Below are 24,657 nucleotides of genomic sequence, written 5' to 3'. Positions count from 1 at the left end.
TGATTATTAATGGAAATTTAAGTGTGTGAGAGACACAGCAGTTTGTCGCCCTGCATTTTGTGTATGACGTTGCAAAGTTTGTAGTATTAGCTGTTTCCCCAATAATGTTGGAGGATTTCCATTTTTCACTACAGCAAAGTCTATTATCATCAGAGTACCTTTCATATCCCACTTTGTTGTGTGGTAGTTTTGTTGTTCCAGTGCAGTTGAATGACAGAAAAATTTGAAACCTCACGAAATATAAATAGTGATGTGTTGGGAAGATCCTTCCTCTATGACTTCAGTAACCAATCCACTAACGAATCCACCCCCAGGATTCAGAGAAACCTGCAACAATTAAACAGAATTTCAAATGTGTTGCTCAAGAAATTCATTAAAATTGTCGTATTTATTCTGTCTTTTCCTGAATCTTTGTGAATAATAGAACAGCGATGAGGGACTGCTGGCCCAGAGCTTTGGTGTAGATACTGTGTTTTAGTTTTGTCAGATTATTTTGATATTTTAAACCTGGAGTCTTAAGGTGAATCCCCTACTCTGAAATTCATGCCTCCGACTGGTCTCTTCCCCCATAGCAACGGCACCTGAGATTCATGGATGCTATAGTATTTAGATCCATCTGCCGTGCCAGGATGATGGACAAGATTTTTCAGAAACAAAGCTGAAATCTATAGGGTTGTTACGTTATCAGGGAGATTCACGTGTTTCTGTTTGTGTTAAGATAATCGTTTAAAGAAACAAATTGCTAAGGGAATACAAAATTGGTGAAAATGCATTTAATGCTAATTAGCAAATGTTAGTAAGCTAACACGCTAAAATAAGTTTGTGAACTTGGAAAACAACATTGCCACTAAACATCAGCTTGTTAGCATTGTATTTGGAAGCATGTCGGGAAGCTGAACTTAGCATTTAGGTCAACGCTACATTGAACCTACACATAGTGTTTTCTTCCATGTGATCCCTCTGGCTCCGTAGGTTTCCATAGTTACTTAGCCCAAGTTTATTTGAACTTGCTATTCATAAAAGAACATTTCTCTGATTAGATTATATAAGCCTGACTTAACTGTTTCCACTGAGTTCAGCGTTTGGAGGAGCAATAAATACCAAGACACACAAGTGAAAATGTTACACACAAAACATGCATAGATGGCTGCCAGATACTGCACCCGTCTATCACCCTCACAGAACACCTCCCGACCTGTGCAGCCTCCCCACAATGTGCTGTGGAACTTTAATATGTGACTGTCTCTGGCTTACTCCTCCTCTCTGCCGACGGGACCACCACAGGCTCACAATCTGTGCACAGACTGACGGCCCATCATTTGGCTCTCCGTCTGTGGCTTTCACTGCACTGTGGGAAGTGAGAGCCACACTGACAGAAAATATCTCGGTGCTGAACGGCTCCATGCACAAGTTTCTGTTTTCTATTTTTCTTTTTTTTTCTTTTATACATCCCCTACCAGATAGTATTTCTCTCAAGATGCTTGTTATCAAGGTGAAGAGAGGTGAAAAAGTTGTCATTTGTTACATTTTTCTTCCTGCCATCCAAGGCTTCATCAAACATACTGACACTCTCTCATGTGTTGTTGGCAGTAGGTTGGTGTCATCTGTCACAGGATTGGCCTTGGTCTCTTCCTCTGCTGCCAGCCAAAAAACTTCATTCAAAATCAGCAGGTTGCAGCTGCTCAGTCACTCTGATGTTCACATCATGTTGGTTGGAGGAATTTTTTTTTTTTTTATCCCCATACGATGAACATCAGCGCAGAGCTTTGGTTAACTGCAGGCCTGGAGAATTAATAATTTGTCTGAACCTCTTTCTTTCCATCATAATGCTGAAACATTCCCCACTCTTCATCTCAGAGATTACTCCTGGCTTTACATGTGTGTGTGTGTGTGTGTGTGTGTGTGTGTGTGTGTGTGTGTGTGTGTGTGTGTGTGTATATATATAAATAAAAAGTTTTAGAAGATTAAAGATCAGCCCTGCTACTTTCAAGCTCCAGCTGTTGCCTTTAGCATCAGTGCAGTTTCAGTTGAGCTGAGGTGTGATCATACTCAGTCTGCTATTTACAGTATGTTGCTAGCAGCATTTTCTTTTGTTGTCACTGTGTATTCTCCCATTGACTGGTTAAAGGCACAGGCATGCTTTCCGTGTCAGCGGGCAGCTGCAGATTTTTCTCCAGATGTGCACACACTCTGTTCTAGTCATACTACAACTGAGGGTCCGTGTCCGTCTGGTCTTCCACGCATGGGCATCTCCCGAACCTCACAACCTCCATCCCAGTTGGTGCCGGTAATGCACGACAATGTTGTTTGCCAACCTATAAAAATCAAGAAGTAGACGAAGATAACAACAGGAAGGCAAAAACAGAAAATATTATGTGCGACTGCATAACAATAATAGCAGAATAAGGCCAGGAGTTCAGTGTGGCTCTTTGTATTGTTTGAAAGAAGAATCATATTATTGTGAGTAACACCAGATCTCCTCGCACAACCGTGCCGTCCACGCACTCACAAATTTTGGGCTACACATGGACGTCAGCATAGGGGTCCGCACAGACCGTGGCTATATAATACCCATTACTGACAAATTGTTTGAACTGACAGTATTCCTCAGGAAATACCATAATTGAATAGAGGTCAACTTTTCCAACTACAAACCTTTTATCTTTCCTCCCTGTGCTTGTCCAACATAATCATGTTCCCATGGTGACTAGTAGGTAGCGATTGCTGTTGTTACTGGTTTAATTTCCACTTCAGCAGTTCGCATCTGCATCAGAGCAGTGTAAGCTGGTTTGTGTGAATAGCTTAAGACAATGATTGGGAAAATGTGATCTGAAAAAATGCAACACTTCTATAATGACAGGCTTATTCTGAGACTGTCAGCAGTATTTTAATTGGCACAATTCCCACACAAGTGGCTGTAACACAGTGTTTTTGCTAATAATGTGAGAATAAATATCACAATTTTAACTAAGACAGAAATATACAGAGCCACAGCCGAATTTATCAAGCAGCTCAGAGTAGGAAATCAGACTAAAACCAGAGAAGTCGGCCCACCTCCTGCAGGATTTCGGTAAGCTACAGAGCTGTGGCCCTATTAAGACCTCCAAGATTTCCTTACAAAGTAACATATAACTAAATCCATATTCTGAGTTTGTAAATTACAGGATAACTACAGCTGCTTAACTGTGTTATCATTGATCCTAGAATCAGTCTGTACTGTTCATTGCAGTGGTACTTCTTTGCCCTTTTTCAGAGAAACTCAAGTAATGTGTAGAAATTCTGTGATGTTGATCAGTAGCTGTAGCAGACATCCGTGGCCTGGCATCAGTCACACGCTAGTCAGAAGTTCACAGTTGTAGGAAATGTAGAGTTATGGACCCAGAAATGTCGCCCTCCTTACTCCTCCAACCACAGAACTATCAAAGGGATAGGAAACGGAAGGATTCTTCTTTTACAAACAGACCAGCTTTTAGCACGTCAGGGAGATGTATGACCACACCATGGGTCAAATTGACAGCACCAGAGGATCATCTAAATGGACACGAGGCAAAATTGTAAATTGTGGAGTAAACAACCACAATCTTTATTTTGTAACAATAAGACTTTATCTCTGCATTGGTATTTGAACACAGAAAACACTGTGATTATCACTACGGTTTGAACCCTGGACTCTGTCTCACACATGCATACACACTCTGTCCCTCCTTAGATAACAAAGTCAAAAACACGGACACATATCTCTGTTATATAACTCTGTTATATAATATGAACTCACCTACTATTCTCTAACCCATGTAGTGTTTTTATGATTCAGTTCAATCTCCAGATTTCTGTAGAATGAAGGGATATGTAAAATAAAGATAGGCAATATCTTCCATGTGATCATACTGCCAGCATCCTCCACACAAAGTAACAGAATTAAACATTCACCATGTCTTTATTATTAATATGATCAAAGTAAAATTTATTATACATTTTAAGAAACATTCATTTTGTTTTTTAATGCGTTAAACCACTTGTATTATGCTTGATTTAAGGTTTTTGAAGGATGTAATATGAAATCCACTATGTATTGTTCCTTTCTGTCATTAAAAGCGCCATTAGGTTTATATGTTTAATTCAATGTTTGATGGCTCATGGTGGAAGGCGGATGTGTGATTTTTGTGAGTAAACACCGGATTAAACAATTCAAAAGTCCTATAGAAAATCCCTCTCTTCTCCAGTTGTAAATAATGGGAGAAGACGGGTACTGCCCCAAAAAAGTGCACCAGCCCCCAGGGAACTAAAACTACTAGGCTCACTTTGCACATTGCCTTTTGGTTCTATCCCATTCTGCTGTTTTTCACTTATTTGCCCTTTTATCTGGAGGGGTTCCTCTCACTCGTGGGGCAGTTCTGGCGACTCTCTTCCACGGAAAGTAACGAACGTTTGTCCAAATAGTCGCCAGATTTGTTGCTCTGAGCTTTTTTGAAAAAAAGTCACCAAAGGGGTGATCTGTTGTAAATGCTCGAACAATTGTGTAACTTCACTCACTCACTCACTCACTCACGGATATTTGGTGATGTATCGCCAGACCGTGGCCGCTCCAGCCAACAATGCAGATTTAAAATATTCCAAAACAATTGTCTTTGCAAATGTTTTATGTAGATGGAAATGCATTCAACTTATTGTTTTGCTGTGAAACACTGGATGTAAACAGAACTGTTTGATTACAAGAAATCTCCACAGAGTACCTTTTAATTAAGATCCACATGAGAAGTGTAGTTTATCACTCTCTACACCATTTCCTGTACCGCATGTCCAAACTTGCTCACTGACGTCAACCCAACAAGATCATAAATACAGCTGCAAAGTAGCATTAAACTGCGCCGCCTGTGTTCATGATTATGAAGGAATATGTCAGTTCAATACAACAATATGAAGCTTTATCAGGGTGAAGCAATGCAGTTGCAATACTTGCTAGTTTTTTCAAGGTGCTTGTTAGTAATGTCAGTGTTATCCTGTAGTGTAAGACATTCAGAAGACAAGATGTGAATCCTGTAGGTTCATCCATTCTCAAGACATATTTTTAGCGTCCACCAATTGTCTAAGTACCTTGTCAAACACCCACAAGGGAGGTTATTTTCAGTATTTAATTCCACTCTCCTGTGCAAATTTACTGAGTGCTGGCTGTTATTACTTAAATTCTTTTGAATAAAACCCCAAGCTGAGCTTTGCATTTTCCTATGATAAACTGATGCAAGCAGCGCGGACTGTCTGAGCAATTTAGTGACATTTCCAAGAATATCTGTAGAGTCATTTGTTTCTGGCGAGCTGAGGTTTTGCACTGAAGCTGTTACTGACTCATCCTTTCAGTGTGGCCTCGGAGCAGCTTAGAAAAGTTTTGTGAAAGCTGTTTTTCTAAAGGACAGCATTCTGTGTTCTTATCACGCCTCTTAATACGACTACTAGTTTTGTTACCACTATCACAACTCTTACATGTGTAACTTATATAACTGTACATATAACTAATTTTGATTAATGGGTTCTATTTCCACAGACCTTTTAATTTTTTTTTTTTATTTCTCCTCATTCATTGGTGCTGTTACTAAAATATTCTCGTACATATGATTAATGTTAGCTGTGAGTTTGTGTGGTTTTTAATGAGATATCTGGGGTTTTTTTGCAAGAAATATTGCACAAGCCCCAAAACAAAGAAAAATAGTAAATAACCATGTAGGCCCCAAACACATTGATTTAGAAAAAGTTATTAAGGTTTTAGAAAACTTGAATTAATCATAGAAGCACGACAAACACTGAATGACAGCACCATGTATGAGGCGACCATTTCCAGTCCTGGGGGCTTACATGACATTTAGGTTTGTTTGAATGTGCTCTGGATGTCAATGTATGAACTACGGCTGTGTAAAAATACAGGAGGTTTTTAAATGTTTCTCATCAGAAACAGGATAGATACATCGCTCCCATTTTCACCAAACATGTTGTGGTTGACAACATACTCCTACTTTCCATTTTGACCGTGCATTTGAAGAGATTTTCTGCACTGTATCAGCATCAGCTCTTTAGCAAGTTTTGGGGGATATCAAAGCCAAAAGATTCAGATCTGAAAGATGCAATGTTATTTTTATCCAGAGAATTGCTGAGCTAAGTGTATTTCACATCCAGTAAGGAGGTTTAAATAAGGTTACACTGTTGGTTTTTACACTTTGACGCAGAGAGTTAAGAATTGTTAAAAAAAAAAAGAGCTGGTTGGATGATGTAATAGTGTAACAGAACGTTTTTGCCACAGAAAGACTCCAGGTTCAGTTGTAGCAAACACTGTTCCTTGTGTCACTGAGAAAGGAACCCCTGTCCACTCACCACCGCTGTCAAGAGGCCATTCTGTTCACAGATTAGATCCAGAGTACAGCCTCTCCATCACTGACAACATCACTCAAGAGGATATAATCAGAAACACATTTCCATGTCAGAAGTGCAGGTGCTAATTTTTTTTAATGAAATAAATGCTACTTGTGAAGCCACTGATTAGTTGAAGGGCCCTGTTTATTTTCAGTAGCATGTGTTTGTTTCATGTTAGAGCCCCAGAGTGGCATTCCCCATGGAGTCAAACATCACAAAGGCAAAAAAATATTCTAATTGAAGACACTTATGTTGTTGCTTAATTAACTGTGCTTTTTCTCTAACATTGTAAAACAATGAAAAACAAATGATGTAAACAAAAACAGCCTCTGAATTTGGTGTTTGATTTTCATAAAAGATTCATTACCCCATGCTAAGAATGTGCTGTCTGTAATTTGATGGGACGCTTGTACAGACAGTCTCTGAATAATGACTGGTGGCTCAGTATGATCTAATGTTGTGTCGATATGAGATGTTATTGTAGTGCCAAATGAAATGTGCACTGATTGAATTCCAAAATAGACTATCCTGAAAAAATAAAGGACGAAACAAAGTGTAACTGTGGGTGCCTGTTACTGTCGTGAGTTATTTAAAGGTTAGTTTGTTGGAGCAAATGTTTTGAATGCATTTCCTTCTTTATAAAACATTTGTAAGGCTATTTTTAAAGTAATAATTTAAATCCAGCATTGTATTTATAATAATAATACATTTTAGAGCTGCTGGAGGACGGAGGTGATGTGGTGAAAGGAGGGGGTTCGGGTGATGATACGGGCTGCAGAGTTTTGGACCAGTTGGATCTTATGGAGGGATTTGTGGGGGACACCGAAGAGGAGTGAATTACAATAATCAATGCGCGAGGTGACGAGGGTGTGAACTAGAATGGCAGTGGTGTGAGGGGTGAGAGAGGGGCGGAGACGATTAATGTTGCGTAGATGGAAATATGCAGACCGAGTGATGTTATTAATGTGGGAGTGGAAAGAAAGTATTTGTCCATGTTCACCAGCTTTTCTGCCTTGCTGCATTTATTTACTCAATTTTAGACCTGTAAATGACCTTGTCCAACATTTTCATCGAGTTTAGATATTCTGTAAAACAGTATTGAAAAGTATTATTTGCACTTGAGCCCGTTTCATTTTTTTTTTCTTTAAAGTTTTTTCTGAGCACATATAGTGGCACTGGCCTTATAGCTACACAAATATTTGGTCCAAACTATGCTTTAAAAGTGTGTGTATGCCAAAATGTCAAAATTCTGTCTCCCCACTCTCCACACTCTTTTTTCTTTCTCTCTGACTCTCACACACATACTCAAGTTAAATCAAGTTTATTCAATATTTTCATTTCCCAAAAGCACAAATTTGTCTCTATTCAAGCTTTACAACAAACAGCAGCCTCTTCTTAATTCGGAGAAGGAGAAACTCAAAAGCACAAAAAAACCCAAATGCTGACTGGTGCAATAATAAGCCTCTAAAATGCATTCAGAGCAACAGTGCAAGACAGCATTAATTTACCCAGCATTAAATAACTACTGGGCCGACTGTAAATATTAAGACAGAGAAGGATAATGGTGTATACTGCTCTCACCAAGCATAAGTCAGCCATGAAATGCACATAGACAAAGGCTATCCCCACTGATAAAGCTGTACAACTGTAAAAGCTAACAAGTCTTCTACAAATCCAGGCTACCAACAGGCTTAGTCCTCAATTATCTGCCCCCCCCCTCCCCCCCCATCTTGAATGTTCAAAATTTCCAACTGATATTTTTGTGATGTTTTTAGTTCTTTTTTTTCCCCTTCATTCTCTGCTTGGATGGCCATCAGTTTCCTTGTCTTTGAGTCTGTTCGCGTAGGGAAGAAAAGTTCAATTTTCAAACTTTCACTTGTTCTGCTCCAGACAAATGTAGTGCAGAATGGCTTTTGCCACTCCAATTTATCTCATAGAAAGAGTGAGAGATGATGGAGCATTTTGTGGCACATCAGCTCTCGTGTAAACATCCCCCCGACATGGATAATTTGAGGATAATTTCAGAATTAAGCTGTAGGTGTGAAAAGGGCTTAAGTGCAAAACCTGAGCTCTTTAAGACAATCTTTCCAGACGCCTGCTGTTCATTTGCTCCAGACCCAAAATGAATTTCACTGTTCTTTGTGCTAAACTTTGACAGCGGTCATGGCAGGTTAATCCTCCTGTAGAAGACCAGGCTCAGTGAAGTATAAGGAAAACCATACAGAGTTGATTGCACATTGTTTACCAGTGCCATGCCTGAACACAGTTGCATCATCTCAAGCCCATTTTGCAGCTGTGATAATTTTGAAATAAAAATCAAAGGACTTCTAAGTGGATGACATTTTGTGAGAATTGATCCATCCAACTGTTTCAGGTCACTTTGTTCCACATGTTTTCTCCTGCTGTAATAACTGTTTGCATGTAATAGAATACATGTTCATACAATAGAGCATGAAGAAGCAAAGTCTCTTCTCAGATAAGGGTGGAAGTATCTTCCACTCGCCCCTGGGAGAAGAGTTGTTCACATCCCCTGCACTCTCACATTCTCTCAATAACCCTCTGCCCAATTTACCTTAACATATTTCTATTCTTTAAAACCAGAAGTATCATCTGTTTGTGTTATGGCTGCATCTCTTTAGCTAACCACATCTCTTCTCTGGATGCTGGAAATTTTCAGGACATGCATTTATGATAAGAAGTAGTCAGAGATATCCTCTGCAGTAGCAGTTATCAGACCAAGTCCTGGGACACATAGTGTTGCCGCTCCTCTGCCCTTCCAACTACCTAATTACATTTACATGGCATCCTAGGTAGCACCTGATCAGATGACTAAAAGGAAAACCAGCGGGGGCTCCAGGTCGCGAGAACCTGAATTGAAGATAATATGTAATGCAGGTCTGATGTCTGTTTGTAAAAAGCTGCCAAGTGAAATTTAGGGCAGACTTATTGTTTGAAATCATATTTCAGTATTCTTTTGATGGATGGAATGGATTTCGTTTTAACATATTCACAACAAAGTGCACTGACAGATGGTCGTGGGCACTTTGTTAACAGAAATAAATTGAATACATTTCTTTTTCTCTGTCCTATATCTGCAGGCGAATCTCTTTGTATTTGACTTTAAATAGTGTGCAGGCTACATCACGTCATTGGTTGTCTATCTCTCTCCTTCTTCTTTTGTGTCAGTGTGGCTGTTGATTTCTGAACCACGTTAATTCCATCATTTTTGCAATTACTGGTTTGATTGCACATCACTCTGTTTGTGCTATTTAACTTATGTCTATCATCACAATAATATAATGAGTCACAAATTAATCTGCCTTTGAAGCCAAAGTTCAAAGTGAATTCTTATAATTTGACTTTCATGGCTTAATCAAACCGTGGAATCACGTCTACGACTTTATTCTCCTCTAATTAGACTGTTGACTGAAAATAATATAAATGAAATATAATATTGCAGTGGATGGGGTGTCAGCAATGACTAATTGTAAAAGATAAATTTCCTCTTGGATGTGGCTAGTTGTAAGAAGTGTGGTCTCTTACTCAAGCCTGGCTATCATAAAAGCAGATTATACAACTTTGAAAATCCACAAACAGATGGACACCAAAGAAAAGACTGAGCATATTTTGTCCTTTGCTTTTTTCTGGTGCATTTTTATTAGCTGAATCCCTCTACCAAACAGCAATCATCCAATCACAGCTTAGCAACTGCAACTAGGTACAGCAGGTCTGTCAAGCATTATCCACAGGAAATACTGGTCACTAATGAAGTAATGATGCCTGCTCAAGGTAGATGTAGCGGCTTTAATCGTCTGCTCAATGACTCTTATGTGACATCAAAGTGTAAACAACTCAGTCAGGATTAAATGGAACCTCTCTGGCAGTCTCTTATGTACTGATTTATGTCTAAACATGACCTGGACGACAGAGGATCTGTAATGGATTTAATGTATTGAAAGAAAAAAATTCAGCTTCTGACAGAAGCAGGATAATTGAGATGAGACAAAAAGGCTGTGACTAATGGGTTTCTCAAAAGAGACAACAAGGGGAAACTGATCCGTCGTGTATCTGCTACTCTTTACTCCTGCCCAGCAACAAGTGTGTATACCAACATCAACAACTCCCATATTTAAACATTAATAAAATTAGAGGTGAGTTAATATATTTTGAAAAAAATTCTAAATAGAAAAAAAATTGTACCAGTATATTAAACATGTATGACAGATTTTCAGAGGCAAGTCGTGAATGCAACACTGACATATCATCACCTGTTAAGTTGATATGTTGAACTTGTTGGCAAGCAGTTGCTCATTAACACATCAAACAGATATAACATTACCATTACAAACATTATCATTCACCTGTCGGGTGTCCAAGTCAATATTCACCCTCTTTTAGCTCTGTTTTTGCTCTCTGTCAGCTCCTGAGGGGAAATATCTGCCTCTTTAGCTGCTAAATGCTAAACCATGTTCACCAGCTAACTTTGTCTGTCTGCTGTGTGGTGCTGAATAGTTCGTGTACAGTGTGTTTTTACAATTGTTTTTTTTCTTTTTCTGAACAGCTGCCTTCAGCGGCTAAAGACGCTGCTTTGAGAGCAGTGAGAGTGAACCATAGCTGAAACTGGCTATATAGTTTCATAGAGCTGAGAGCAGCTATCGTTTTGGGTGCTAATTCTCCACACTGTTTTCACATAATGTCAGTTGTATCAGACAAACATCTACACTTCTCACTGAATACACTCACAGTATACAGTATTATTTCCATTGTTTGTTTCATTTTGCTTAAGCATTTGATTTATTGACACAAAGTAATAGTGTGTATCTAATCATGGCATGCTGCATGAATATGCAAAACAATTTTTTTATATGATAAAAATCAAAAACTGATTCACGCTACTGAGCAGCCTGAAAACACTTATGTCTCTATGCCTCTTGTGATACTGTTTGATGTCTTTCATACAACAGTTGCTGTACTTTGTGGAGGTGCTACATTGGATTGCGTCATATAGCAAGGTGTTTTATGTTTTATGGATAAAATAAACGCAACCGTGCTGCTGCTTCAGTCAGAGCAAGACCAACAGAATCCATAAATGAAATCAGCTTTTGAAATACATGAGCATCGTTGTCAGGTGATCCTGCTTTCACCATAGTCATAAAGTAACGCTTAGATAGTTTTTCATGCAGCACGAGGATCCATTGATCGTAGCAGTTTCCATCATAGCTTTCATCAATATAACTTTAAAATCAATACACAAGAGCCGTTAATGACAATATCAATCAATATAGAAATAATTAGGAGATCCAGGGAGCCTTTTGTATCACTATCAAACAGGAACTGACTATTTAAATAATTTCAATGTGCACCATGAATCCGTGAGCCAAGCCTGTGAGTACCGCATGCTGTCTGCCTTTACTCTTTTGAATTAGTGTTTTTTAGCCGACAGACAAGCTACTGATTACGCTGGTGTCACATCTACATAGTGTGGAGTGCAGAGCTTCAGCTCCAGTGGCAATTTAATTTAATTTCAAGTCGGATACCCATCCACAGGGCCACACTGCTTGTTGAGAACTTCTTTACTTACACAGAGAATTATAAATCATTGTGGGAAAGTTGTTCATAGCTTTTAAATAGAAGGAGAATTGACTGTCTGTGAGGGAAAAAGGTGATTTTTGTTTTTACAGGTAATGTTTCATCTTTTTTAAAGGAATAGATTTACATTTTTGTGAAAAAACGTAAGGATCAATGCCACTCTCCCATTTTTGCACAAAATATGAAACTACCCCTAACAGCAAAGTAGCTTAGCATAAAGAATTCTTGAATAAAATTAACCAAAAGGCCAAATCTGGCCCGTGATAATCACCCACCAGGGCATAATCTATTATTCTATAATTGATCCATTGTAGAGTAGACAAAATATAGTCAGTGATAAAAACCATTGGGACAGCAACAGACAGTTGTTTCAATTAAACTGGAGTATTTTTTTCAATTAAATGATTAATTGTTTAGTCAATGGAATATCAGAAAATAATGAAAGAATGTCCCTCACAATTTATGTCTAAAATTCAAACGTATTCCATTTAACAGGGTATAAAACCTTTAAAAGCAGCAAGCTCTCACATTTGAGATGTGGGCATCTGCAACTTTTTGGAATTTTTACTTGATAATTGATATTAATGACACATCACTTATATAAAATGTTTTGTTTTCTTCATTAAATACATTGTAGGGCTGGACACAAGATGACAAGAGATGAGAGGCAATAGGTCGCCACAAATATATCAAATTGTTGCTTGATTAAACAACCAATTTTGTCAGCAATAAATAAATTGTATATTTGACCGATTCCTTTGATAAGAAAATGCGAAAAGGCCCAAAGGCCTACAGATCCAAAGAGGCCCAAAACCCCTGTAAGCAGAATCAGAAGGTCTCGTGTTTGATTCCTGCATCAGCCCATGTTTGACCGTCAGCAGCTCCGTGTTTTGTCAAAGTGTCTTTAAACCATCAGATTAGGTTGAATTTCAACACCGTGAGGGATTGTAAGTGGTCAGTTTTAGAAGAGAGTGCACATGTCCAGTCATCAGAAGTTCCCTACTGAATGTTTTTTGGCTTAACATTTTCTCTGCACAGCTCCAGTAGATGTTTTTGTGTATTTGTGTGCATACTTTTATTTTGTGGTACTCATAAATAATTACATGCTATACAATGGAGAGGAATTTAATTCAACCCTTGTCTCTCTTGGCTTTTGGATATATCTCTGTTAGAGTCTCTTTTGATTCTTTGTCCAAATTTCAATAGGCACTTTTGAAATTAGTATTTGACTTATTTCTGGCTTCATGTAATCTGTGGGTTCATCACTTTGTATTCATGTTGACAGGAGAATCTATTGGCACATATTGATTAAGGATTAAAGAAATGTGTACAGACCACATTTTGCCTAATTTTGATTCAGTTTACTTAATTTGATGCAGACAACACAGAGGAATGTGTTAAGTAGCTGCCACAGTCTCTGGTTTTGCTCTTCTGTGTGCTAATGTAGATTTCACATGGTAAACAAAATGCTGTCTTAGCTTAGCAATAGAAAAACGGAACTATATACAACCAAATCACCATTACTTAATTTTCAACCACCGCGTAACGTGATGTTTCTAATAGTGATAAGGAGTGACAACAGAGAAATCCACAGAAAAAGGCAGAGTACAGTCCCAGCATGTAGACCGACATCAACGATGCAGTCATTGACAGCATTATATATAACTGTTGCCTTATAATTTTTTCACGGTTTTGGACAGTGTCTCTTAGCAGATAATAGACCTGTATCTGCAAATGAAGTTTAGGCGTTTATAGTTTTCATTCTGCGTGGTTAACTAGAAAGTGTTCTCAATATCTGTCATGTTGCTCAGTGTTTGAAACGTGTGTGTCCCATGTCCATACACACTCACATTCAGGGGAATCTTATCGATTAGTGTTGGGAGTGCTGTCTTTTTTTTTTTTCATAGCTGCTTTTATCGCAACTAATGAAATCACAGCAACGGCACTTTGTGAGATTTGTATTTCGCAGCCATACTGCAGCGAATGTGTGAGATCTGCCGCTACCTTTGAAGTACTGCTACCCACTGAATGGTAAAATGCTAAACATAAATCTAAATGAGAGAGGGAGGGCAAGGTTTCACTGCCCCAACACTCTAACTGCAGCTTTGATCAACCTCAGCAAAGTGTTCGTATACAATATTCACTGTAGCACCAAACAGTTTCAGTGATCTCTACCTGTTTTCAACGTCCAAAATATAAATATATGTAAATCTCGAGACACCATGTGAAAAAAGGACTTCATCTTTGAAGAAAGTAAATCACAAGAGAAGGGGTTTTACAGGACAAAGGGTAATTCTGTCGGTAGAAGCAGGTTTTATCAGTGTAAAAACAGCCAGTCTACAGCCACACTAGTGGCTCTGGAAGGCTGCGCTTAGGCACATCTGTGCTTTGAGAAAAATTCAAATACCAGTGCTAATTAGCACTAAATACAAAAGTGCAGCTGAGGCTAATGGGAATGCCATTAGTTTTGCTGTTATCAAAGGATCAAATTTAATTCAATTCATCCTCTGGGTACCATCCGTTTATGGTTCGCACAACCAGAGGAGACAGAACATTGGACCTGATGTGTGCTAATGTTAAAGGTGCTTAGCAACCCTTCTGATAGATGATAGACAACCCATTATACCTCCTGAGCCATAGCCACCCCAATGTACATCCTTGTGTGTACAAACAATGCAGGGATCCATGCATCAAAATGTTGCTCAGTGTAACTCAGCCTGCTTTTTGCCCTAATCACATGGGCTACTACAGCCTTGGGTCCGACTGTGATTTGTAATAATCAAGGAGGTCAGTGATGTTAATCCTTTCCTTTGTTGGCTCTTTGTCCAATGTTAAATACAAATATCAAGGGAAATGACAGGACATTTGATAAATTGGTCCAGTGCAAATATTTAAGAGCTTCAATAGGATTTTTGGCTGAAATTTCAAGAAGCTCCTCCAGCTATTCAGCATGGAGACCCATTTGGAGAAGGACCAAGTTCCAATTAGTAAGTCAGTAAATTTCACAGAAACAGACTTAGTTTATTTCACACAAATGCAGCACATGGCACAGATTCAGGGGGTAAATCCCAAAATCAGCTGAGGAATTCAGGTAATTCTACTTCAGTGCAAATCTGTCTTTAGATAGAACCATGCAACCAATCCTGTGACTATGCTGCTATAGACACTGATGTGAATGGCAAATTATGTTTGTAGGACTGTACATGAAAGTAAAAAATGTGCTCTTCAACTGGGTCACCATTTTTTATTCAGGTTAAGAATATTAACTGTGTGCTATAGACACCAATATATAGCAAACACTGAACCGTGCTGGACAGCAGAACAAACTGAAACCTAAACAACCATGTATTATTGCTAGCTGAGAATAAGTCCCATCCTAATGAACCCCACTGACTGCTGATAATAGCCATTTTTAAACAACTCACCACTGAATATAAAGTAAATAAATATACAATTTTTGCACGTGGCAGTTTCACAATGAAGCTGAAAGCTGTTTGTGATCTTTTCCACTGCATGATGTGTCCAACGTGTCAGAAGCTATGATTGGTTATTATCTACCTTTGTTTTACTTTTGGTTCGTCTTCAGTTTTTCCTCTTTGTCTGTTGTTCTATTCACCAAGCCTCATCGCCAGTCATTTTACCTCATCTAGACTTGCATTCCTACATCTTTTTTTATTTTATTCCTTTCATTCATGCATATTTTCAATTTCAGCTGAAATCAGCCTCAGTTTTCAAATCAATACTAAATTAAGTTAACCTAACTAAGTGAACTTCTGTTGTCTGTGATAAAAGCTGATAGATTTCTAAACTATTAATATTATTGGTCCTTGAGAAGTTATTCATTGCCATGTACCTTCTCTGATAATCCCAAAGCACACATTTTTTTTCACTATTTTTTTTCATTTTATCCTCAAAGATATATTTCATTCATCATTCTGACCTCATTACTGTGTCCTCATAGACAGAAACAGGAGATTTCTGAACTGAGAGTTTAATTACTTCTGATTAAAGACTGATTCATTTGATTCATTTGGTTAATTTGATTAATCAATTTCCCCTAAAAGCAGGTGGTGCCTATAGCAAGGAATTTCTAGTTAAAGCATGGCCTTTGTTCCTCTGAATAAAAATATTAGAAATATATGCAATATATACATCAGAAGCAGCGGGGATTAGTTTATTAATCCTGCTGGCATCTCTGCTCCCCCAGCAGACGACAACACAGTAGATGGCACTCGCTAACGCAAACTGGTAGAAGATCTCCAAGATCTTGTTACATGCATTGAAGATCTGAGCTTCCTCAGAAAGCAGAGACTTCTCATCCCCTTCTTGTGCACAGTGTCAGTGTCAGTCCTCCAGTCCAGTCTTTCATTCAAGTAGACACCCAAGTACTTGAATTGCTCCACAACTTCAACCTCCTCATTCATCATGATAATGGGCTTGGTCGCAGTTCTCTGTGTCCTAAGGTCTACTGGCATCTCATTTGGTTTTGTCGACATTTAGGAAAAGATGAATCCTACTGCTCCAGTCCACAAAGTTAGGCACCAGTTCCCTGTACTCTGACTCCTGCCCGTCTCTAATACATCCCACCACTGCAGAGTCAGAGAAGATTTTTTTTTAACGTGTTTGATATTTGGCGACTGATGACGTCAGTTGTGTGTTAACCAATGGAGACTTAAAGAAATATAAACTGCTTTACCTGCAGTTAGCTTTCTGTCACAAAGTTCACTCACTTCCAATTCCCCCTCTAGGCTATACAGTTTCCATCCAGGATCTCACCCAATATCTCCCCTTTTTTCTCCTCCTATTCTGGCCCTTTAAACTCAAAAGTCGCGGTATATAAACAGTGCAGGCTTGGTCATCTGCTTCCAGAACTCCTCAATTTTTATCCATTTTCTGACATTTTATAAACCAAATTATGAATAGATTAATTGAGAAAATAACTAGCAGATTAATAATGACTTTACGTATTAGATGCAGCTCTTAATGCGATGTTAATGGTAGCAAACTAACTCTTTCTGGTAGTGGTTCTATCAGTGCGGTCCTCTGTTTTCCAGAAAGTCTTCTTGTTATTTGTCCTTGTTGGAAAATGAAGGTCATTTTGCTCCATTCTCTAACAATGACTTGGCAGCTGTGTACATCACTTACGCTTGTGAGCAACACTGTTATTATTTTCCATTTGTGTTTGTTCCAGTTGACCTGGCACTTACTTTTGCACAAGAGGGTGTCACAGCAAATGATGAGTTAATGTTTCCAGAGTCACAGCGGGCAGGCAAGCAATTAACTAAGATGTTCTAGGTTACACATTAAATGATACACCAACAGTTATTGTAATGCCAGCACAAACATTTTTCGCTATGATATGACCTTGTCCATGGTTAACTCGTAAAGTGGAGAGGGAGAGCGGTGAGCAAGTAATTGAAGATGGATATTGTCAGCCTCTGATTTCATACCTCTGCAAAGCTACTGGTACAGCAAACACAGTGGCCACTTTCACTTGCAATTTTTTTTCTTATTATTGCAGATACAAGTGCAAAGATGAACTTATTGTATTTGGTTGCTATTTCACATTGATACAGTTTTGATCCTGTACATATTTACATGGACATTAGATACAGATTTCAAAGCAAAACAAATTCTGTGCCTTATAAGATTATATTGTGATTCAAATAAATAAAGCCATTCGCAACTGCTTATATTATCTACCAGGCCAATGCCTGGCATTTTTTATTAAATAATTGTAGCCATCAGAAATCAACAGGAATGACCTTGGTCTCGCCTACAACAACATGTCGCTGAGATCTGTGTATGCTGAAATAGCATGGAGCATGAGGAAATGTGTCCTGCACCATTGTCCGACAGAAAGGAACATTTGAGCTACCTCAAATTATACCTAATAAGAGATGTCTGGTTGTCAAGTACAAATCTTGTGTAATCTCTGTCTTTCTCCGTCTTATTTTCTTCTCCAGGAGACAATAATGGATGGCCCCATCTTTTTGACAAATATTTTGGCATGCCAAGCCATAACACCAGGACAAAGTCCAATGTGTGCTGTAAGTACTGTTATTTTGTTTCTAAACTGTACTTTTAAAGATGTTCTTTGGCCTGGTTGTTGCTCTTATGTATGAGCTGAAGGGAATGGTTCTCAAGAGACTTCAGATGTCTGAAGCAGCTTGATGCATCAAGGAGAATGATGATGGGCAACTGCAGAACTTAACAGGTTTACCAGTGTGATACCAACCCAAATCTGAAGCTGTCCTTTGCCAGGACGTATTTAAGCCCGAATATCCTCACACAGCACAGACTCACATGTCGCAGAAATAAACAATGAACCACTGTTTACAGTAATGGCTTGTATGTGACCTGTGGAGAATCATATCCTAACCTAAAGTCCTATAAATAAAACAATGTCTAAATCTTTACTACTTCCTACTGAAAATAACTTATCAAGTCAATTTTTATTCATATAGCACCAAATCACAACAGAAGTTATCTTAAGGCCATTTCAAACAGAGCAGGCTGTTATTGCATCGGCAGTGACATCATTTTCCAGGATTTTCTCCTTTTTTCTCTGTTGTCCTGTAGGCCGGCAAATAGACAGCTCTTCGTGAATAAGGCTAAGGTTGAATCACTGCTGCATTTCAGAATGTCTCTATTAAAAGAAACTAGGGTGCAGAACTGTGTAAAATGTGTGAAAACACTCCACACACCAACCTGGTTTAAATTACCATCTGCAGCTGAAGTTCAGCCGACTGCATAATGAGTTGCGGATGGGAAGCCAGTGAGGGATCCTGTCCAAGTGGCTATGACTGGTTGGTTGGGATGCCCTCTGTGGAGGTGGGGTGAGGTCTTGATTTTCTAGCATGTGTTCTAGGGCCTCCTAGTGAAATATGAAAAAGCCACAAAAAAGTAATAAAGCCAACTATATTTTTAGTTTCTTGAATACTAATCATTCACTGTGGGTATTCATAATATTTTTCTTGCTATCGAAATGAATGTAGATCAAGACTGGCAGCCAGCAGAGTATGCATTTGATTGTTGAGCAATCCCAGAAGCTACAGCCGTGCAGCGTAAAGATTATTAATCACTGACTGAGGAGCCAAGAATCACAATCTCTTCACTTCCTGTTCTATGCAAGTTACTTCCCTCTGCAAATAAAAACTCAAAAGTCATAGGAAGTGTTATCCATTAGGACCCACTCTTTAGAAATTACAGCCCAGTCAATCATCATATAAACCATCAGACACTAACAGCAGCAACTGTATAACCAAGACAGAGGAGAAATAGCGTGTGCCTTGCAAAGAAAACAGTGATATTACAGAGAGAGAGAGAAAATAATAAAACCTTCCATCATGATGTCATACTGATGTTTACGTGCTGTGCAACCATAGTCCTTTGCACAACAGAGCAAAAAAGAGGCAGAAACAAGCTCAATTCTGCAGCTTTAAAAGCACAGAAGTACTTAAGTATAATAAATCGTGCCTTCATGAACAACAAGCCCATTATTGTTTCCAAAAAAGAAAAGACTGAGACAGTTTGTACTAAGTAAACTGAAGAAATCAATTTTTAACAGTAGTAATGCCAAATTTATATGTCATAACCATCCCAACATGTATCTACACTACAAATTAAGAGTGAGTTTACTTTCTTTACCTTTCTTACTACTGCATGTAAAAAAATCAATTTAATTTCTCATTAACTTGACCAGGTCTCTTCTCATTAAATGTATCCTGCAAATTTAATAAAATATTAGTACTACCATTATGATTAATTTACTTTCACTCAGATGTTTGTCAGCTACTCTTAATCAAAGGCATTTTATTTGGACAGCTGTAAATTCATCTGGCTATTGGTTTGTCAGACTTGATCTGTTCCACAGCCTGATTGTTGACATAATTATACTTTTGATTTGCCATCTGTACTAAATTAGAAAATCACAGACATGAAAGTCAAAACAAGTCAGAGGAAATCAAATGTGTCAGGTTTTGTTTTTAGTTATTCCATCAACTTTTGCTAATTTATCTCCTCACAGTAAAGTTTAAAATGTTCCGCTCTTGACTCTTCCGCTCATGTGGAAGTAGATTTGACCGCTGACATCCAAGCTCTGTTCATTGAGAATCCATGCCATGTTCCTAATGTGAACAATAACAAAAAAAAAATACGTTTAAGTTTTGTATTTCCAAAAATAATTACAGCGGGTTTTTCCTGATGTGCTAGTCTAAGAAGAAGGATCAGAGGATTGCATTCATCTGGAGGAGGGTAACATGACAGCTAAAGACACTTTGGCTTGGGAAACAATATTTTCTCCTTTGATATTGCGTTCTCTTTATGTTTTCATGAAGCCTCCACAAGCTTTTCAAGAATCCTGTGTCATCAGAAAGTCCTACATTATTCAAAGCAAAGTATAATTGCTTACACTTCACATTCACTCTAGTTTCCATGAAAGCAGTTGTAGAATACTAAGGAGCAGTGGGATTGAAATTATGTTTGATGTGGACTTTGAATTGTCCACATTATATTATAGTAATGCTGTAGGAATGATTTCTAGGTAGATTCAATACATTTACTTATTTCTATCAATCTCATTTCTTATATTTGCATTGTATAAAGCGTTACTATTATACCTTATGCTGCTTGCTTATTTCTTCTTCTGTTCCACCTCCGCTTTTGTCTCTTAATCCCTTTCTTGGCATAGTACAAATCAGGGTGCAATAATAACCTGATGTTTCTATGGTGAAAAAATGTCAATAACTCTATCTGTTAACGCTATCTTATCAATACAACGATGCAGGTTATTAAAGTTATTAACATTATTTGCAGTCATCGCAAATGATCACTAAAACAAATGGAAAACTGGACTGTGTAAAAGTGTAAGTGACCAAGTCCCTTGACTAGACCTTTAAAGATGGAGGTTCACCCTAAACAGAAAGTGAACTCAGTTTCAAGTGGTCTTTTTTATGGTAACAAACTGAAAAGTGCAGATCAATCACTTTGTCATTACGAAGAGCTTTGTCATCATTGTTAGCTCCCTCTTCACTGTGACAGTCCAGTACAACACCCACATCACTGCAGATGCTAAAGCAGTTTCAAACCCACTATGCCTCCGACCCCTTGCTAATGAACAAAACCCAAATATAATGTATGTCCTCCGCTTCCCTTGCCATCTGATCCGACTTAGTACTGTTCCAGGACCATGAGCAGTGTCAAATAAGGATTTGTGAATATCCTCACAAGTCCCTGGAAATACCTCCCACTAGCCAGCAACAAAGCCAGGGATCAGTCCATCAAGGCATTTCTTTGCCTTGCTGCCCCTACTTGTAACGCATCATACATCTACATTGATCCTTGCAGTTCGTGACTTCACATAGCAGCAGCTCCATGTCGTTTGTTCTAACCTTCTGACAGATGAAGGTAGTAGTAGTAGAATATGGAAGTTGTTCAGTTTCAAAGTGCCAGTATGAAATTGATTATGACACAGGCTTGGGAAAAAGTACCTACCATGTGAGCTCATCCCCTGTAAGTATATTGCTTTGCAAGTAGTCTGACTGTCAAAGTGCTGTGTGGTGCGACTAATTAAACCCAACAGGAATTAGCTGCTTGGGTTAGATCCATAGGTTAGATCATAAAACCCAATTATTTCCTGCATTGTAAGCAGAGGAGATGCATCCTAATTCAGTCAGGAAACGTAAGAGAGTAGCAAGTGTGTTCAGATTTTTAGTGATCTCTGGTTGGTAATTTGGCAGCACGCTGCTCAGACCCATTTTAATGGTATTTGACCACCATATTTTCAGCAATTAACAACACTTAGCATAGATCCTGGACAACTGTCTAGGAGGTCTTTCTTGGTAAAAACACTTAAAACGTGAAATACTCTACATACACGGATCAGCAATAACATTATGACCGCCTGCCTAACATTGTGTAGGTCACCGTTTTGCCACCAAATCAGCTCTTCAAGACCTCTGAAGGTGTGCTGTGGTATCCTGCGCAGGGACGTCTGCCGCAGATCCTTTAGGTCCTGTAAGTTGCGAGGTGGGGCCTCCATGGATCGGACTTGTTTGTACAGCCAACTCAACACCTTGAATTCGTTGTTGTCTTCCTCAAACCATTCCTGAACCATGTGTGGCAGGAAGTATTATCCTCCTGAACGAGGCCACTGCCATCAGGGAATACCGTTTCGATTAGGGAGTGTACCTGGTCTGCAACAGTGTTCAGGTAGGTGGTACATGTCAGAGTAACATCCACAGGAATGGCAGGACGGGCTCGTCTGTAGTTCCGATTTCAAGAAAAGGGTCTTCTCCTGCCTTTTCCAAGGAAACCAGTATCAAAGCTTGATGGTGGTCTTTCAGTTGCACTGAGTCCATGTGGCATTCTGGGAGAAGAGTTTTTCCCACGCAGCTCTCAGGGTCACAGAGGCATGCAAATCCCTCCACAACAATAATTTATCTATTCATGGAGGGTTTCTAAATAATGATTTCCTCCATTTCCTGTCTCTTTACACTGAAAATGGCAATAAGTTAAACTGCAGTTGTGGACCTCAGCGTAGACCTCTGCACTCTATTTAATATCAACCTTGAGTTCTTTTGTTTGAATTTAAAGCCAAATATCCTCTATCCTCATCCTGAGAAAATCTTTTCTTCAGCGGTCGCTTTTCTGTATTCAATAACTTACAGATTGAAAATAAAGAAATATCCTCAGGTGTCTATTTTTGGGTCTGTCATTTTCCTCTTCTCTGATGCTCACTTTCCAAACAGACCAGTATTTTTTAAGAAGTCTTTTCCGTTGTGTGAGATTTGATGTGGCAACCAGTCTCATTCTGGGCTGTAAACAGAGGGTGATTTGTTGTTTTTTAACAACAGGCATGGCCCAGTGGGAACACCCCCTACCAACAATAAACACACCTATGTACACCTCCCAACGGCCGTTGTTACAGGACACCATAACCATAACTGTGACATTTCTAGTTCTACAATTACATTTTGTCCAGTCATCTTCCTTCTCGCCCTACTACACTCATCTTTTTACAACTGTGTATTAAAGCCCTCTGGAGTCAGGGTTGATGTTTTCTACTGTTCGTACTGCACATGCATGGTCTCAAACTCTGGATCCTTTTGTGTAGTGCATAAAGCTGTCAGAAAAATAACACAGGAGGCTATAAAACCTTACAAATCTTTAGCTCTTAGTAGTCTAAGTGCTATTTTGACCATTGGTTTGATCATGCTGGCGTGATCAGGGACTGCTGAATAAATAAATACACCTTCAAGTTTTATGCAGGGCTTTATTCTCTCTCTTACAGTACACTACAAGCAGGGCTTTTTTTCCCACATGACCTCTTGGAATTTTTTACCATCTAAATTCCTTCCTGCTCTCAGCGCTACACAGTGGTTCATACAGTGTCAGATGAAAATGTCAGGAAACTAGTTGACTGCTTCCAAGCATGACTGAGACACCATCACATTCAAAACACACAAGCTGCTCCTTTGTCTTCAGTAAAGTCATGGTGAGATATGTTATTGAGCAACACTGTATGAATTTTCTCTGCAATGGTGGCAGGGAGCTGTACTATATCCAAAAATAATGTCAGTGGCTGTTCACTGTTGCCTCTACATGCTCTTCATAAATAATTTGTACTGATTTTTTGGTGACGGTTGATGACTCATCAACCAGAATGAACGACTTTTAATTTTAGAACCCTTGCAATTACTTGCTTTCTCATTTCTGTTGCTATGTGCTGGCCAATATTTGCAGAATATTTTTTCTGAATGGAAAGTCCTTCCCACGTCCAGTCCGTTCAGGACTTGGACTGTCTGTTTCTAAGTCAGTGTATTCCCTCCAGATTTTGCAGTTTTATAAACAGTCCTAAACATCCTGTCAGTGGTTAGAAACTGATCCCTCACCATCTCAGCAGTCAGGGTTTCTACTGTTTTCTCAGCTGTGTTGTGAAAGTCTGAGGTTCTGAAGCGATGTACTTTCTTATGGAGCGACTGTTGTTGTGCACGTTTTGTTATCAATGATGCAACCACCTCAGCCTTGATCAACTCCTCTGCAATGTGTTTGTTTTTTGGAGCCATGGATGTGGCTGTTTTTCACCTTAACTTGCTTTTCTTTTTTTTTAAATTAAACTCTGGGATATCATCATGCTCTCTGCTCCAGCACCCTCTCTGCTACTAGGGGATGGAGAAGGGGGGGGGGGGGGGGGGGGGTTAACAAGGGGGATGGCTTCCCCCCTGATACCCTCTCAAATCGCCTACTGGCCATATTGATGTGACTGCAGCCTGTTGTTGAGCATACAGGATTCTACCGCCATAGCCAGTGTTTACTTCATTTAAAATCAAAAGAAGGCCCAGTCGGTCACTTAATAGAAATAAACCTTGTGTGTTCAGAGCGCAGTCACAATGATCACCATTTACAACAAAGCAATCTTTTAAAACACCATTGTTACAGTCACTTTTTAGGATTGTCTATAACTAAACTGGTCGATGTGGGAATCATAGCAACAGTTCTCCATGTTTATCAGCCTCAAAGCCTTAGGCTCCATAAGTATGTCACATACATACTACACAGCTATATTTTCATGGCAATACAGAGTTCTACAAAAGGCATGTTGCTATTTTCTAGACCATGAAATACTTTCCCCATGTTTTTGGTATTTTTGTGCAATGAGATGTCAGT

At 38.9% G+C, this 24,657-nt stretch overlaps 1 protein-coding gene across 1 annotated transcript in view; it reads left to right on the top strand.

The window, feature by feature from the left end:
- The window catches only part of rxfp1 (relaxin family peptide receptor 1), a 66,534-nt gene that overhangs the window by 14,804 nt on the left and 27,073 nt on the right, over window positions 1-24,657 (top strand). The window contains exon 3 of the mRNA XM_056383694.1: window positions 17,955-18,038. Coding sequence (XP_056239669.1) covers window positions 17,955-18,038 — 84 coding nt within the window. The remainder of the gene's footprint in view (window positions 1-17,954; window positions 18,039-24,657) is intronic.

This window comes from Seriola aureovittata, chromosome 8, assembly GCF_021018895.1.
Source record: "Seriola aureovittata isolate HTS-2021-v1 ecotype China chromosome 8, ASM2101889v1, whole genome shotgun sequence".
Lineage (NCBI taxonomy): Eukaryota > Metazoa > Chordata > Actinopteri > Carangiformes > Carangidae > Seriola > Seriola aureovittata.
Note: the sequence above shows the minus strand (reverse complement) of the source record. Positions and strands in the feature narration are given on the sequence as shown.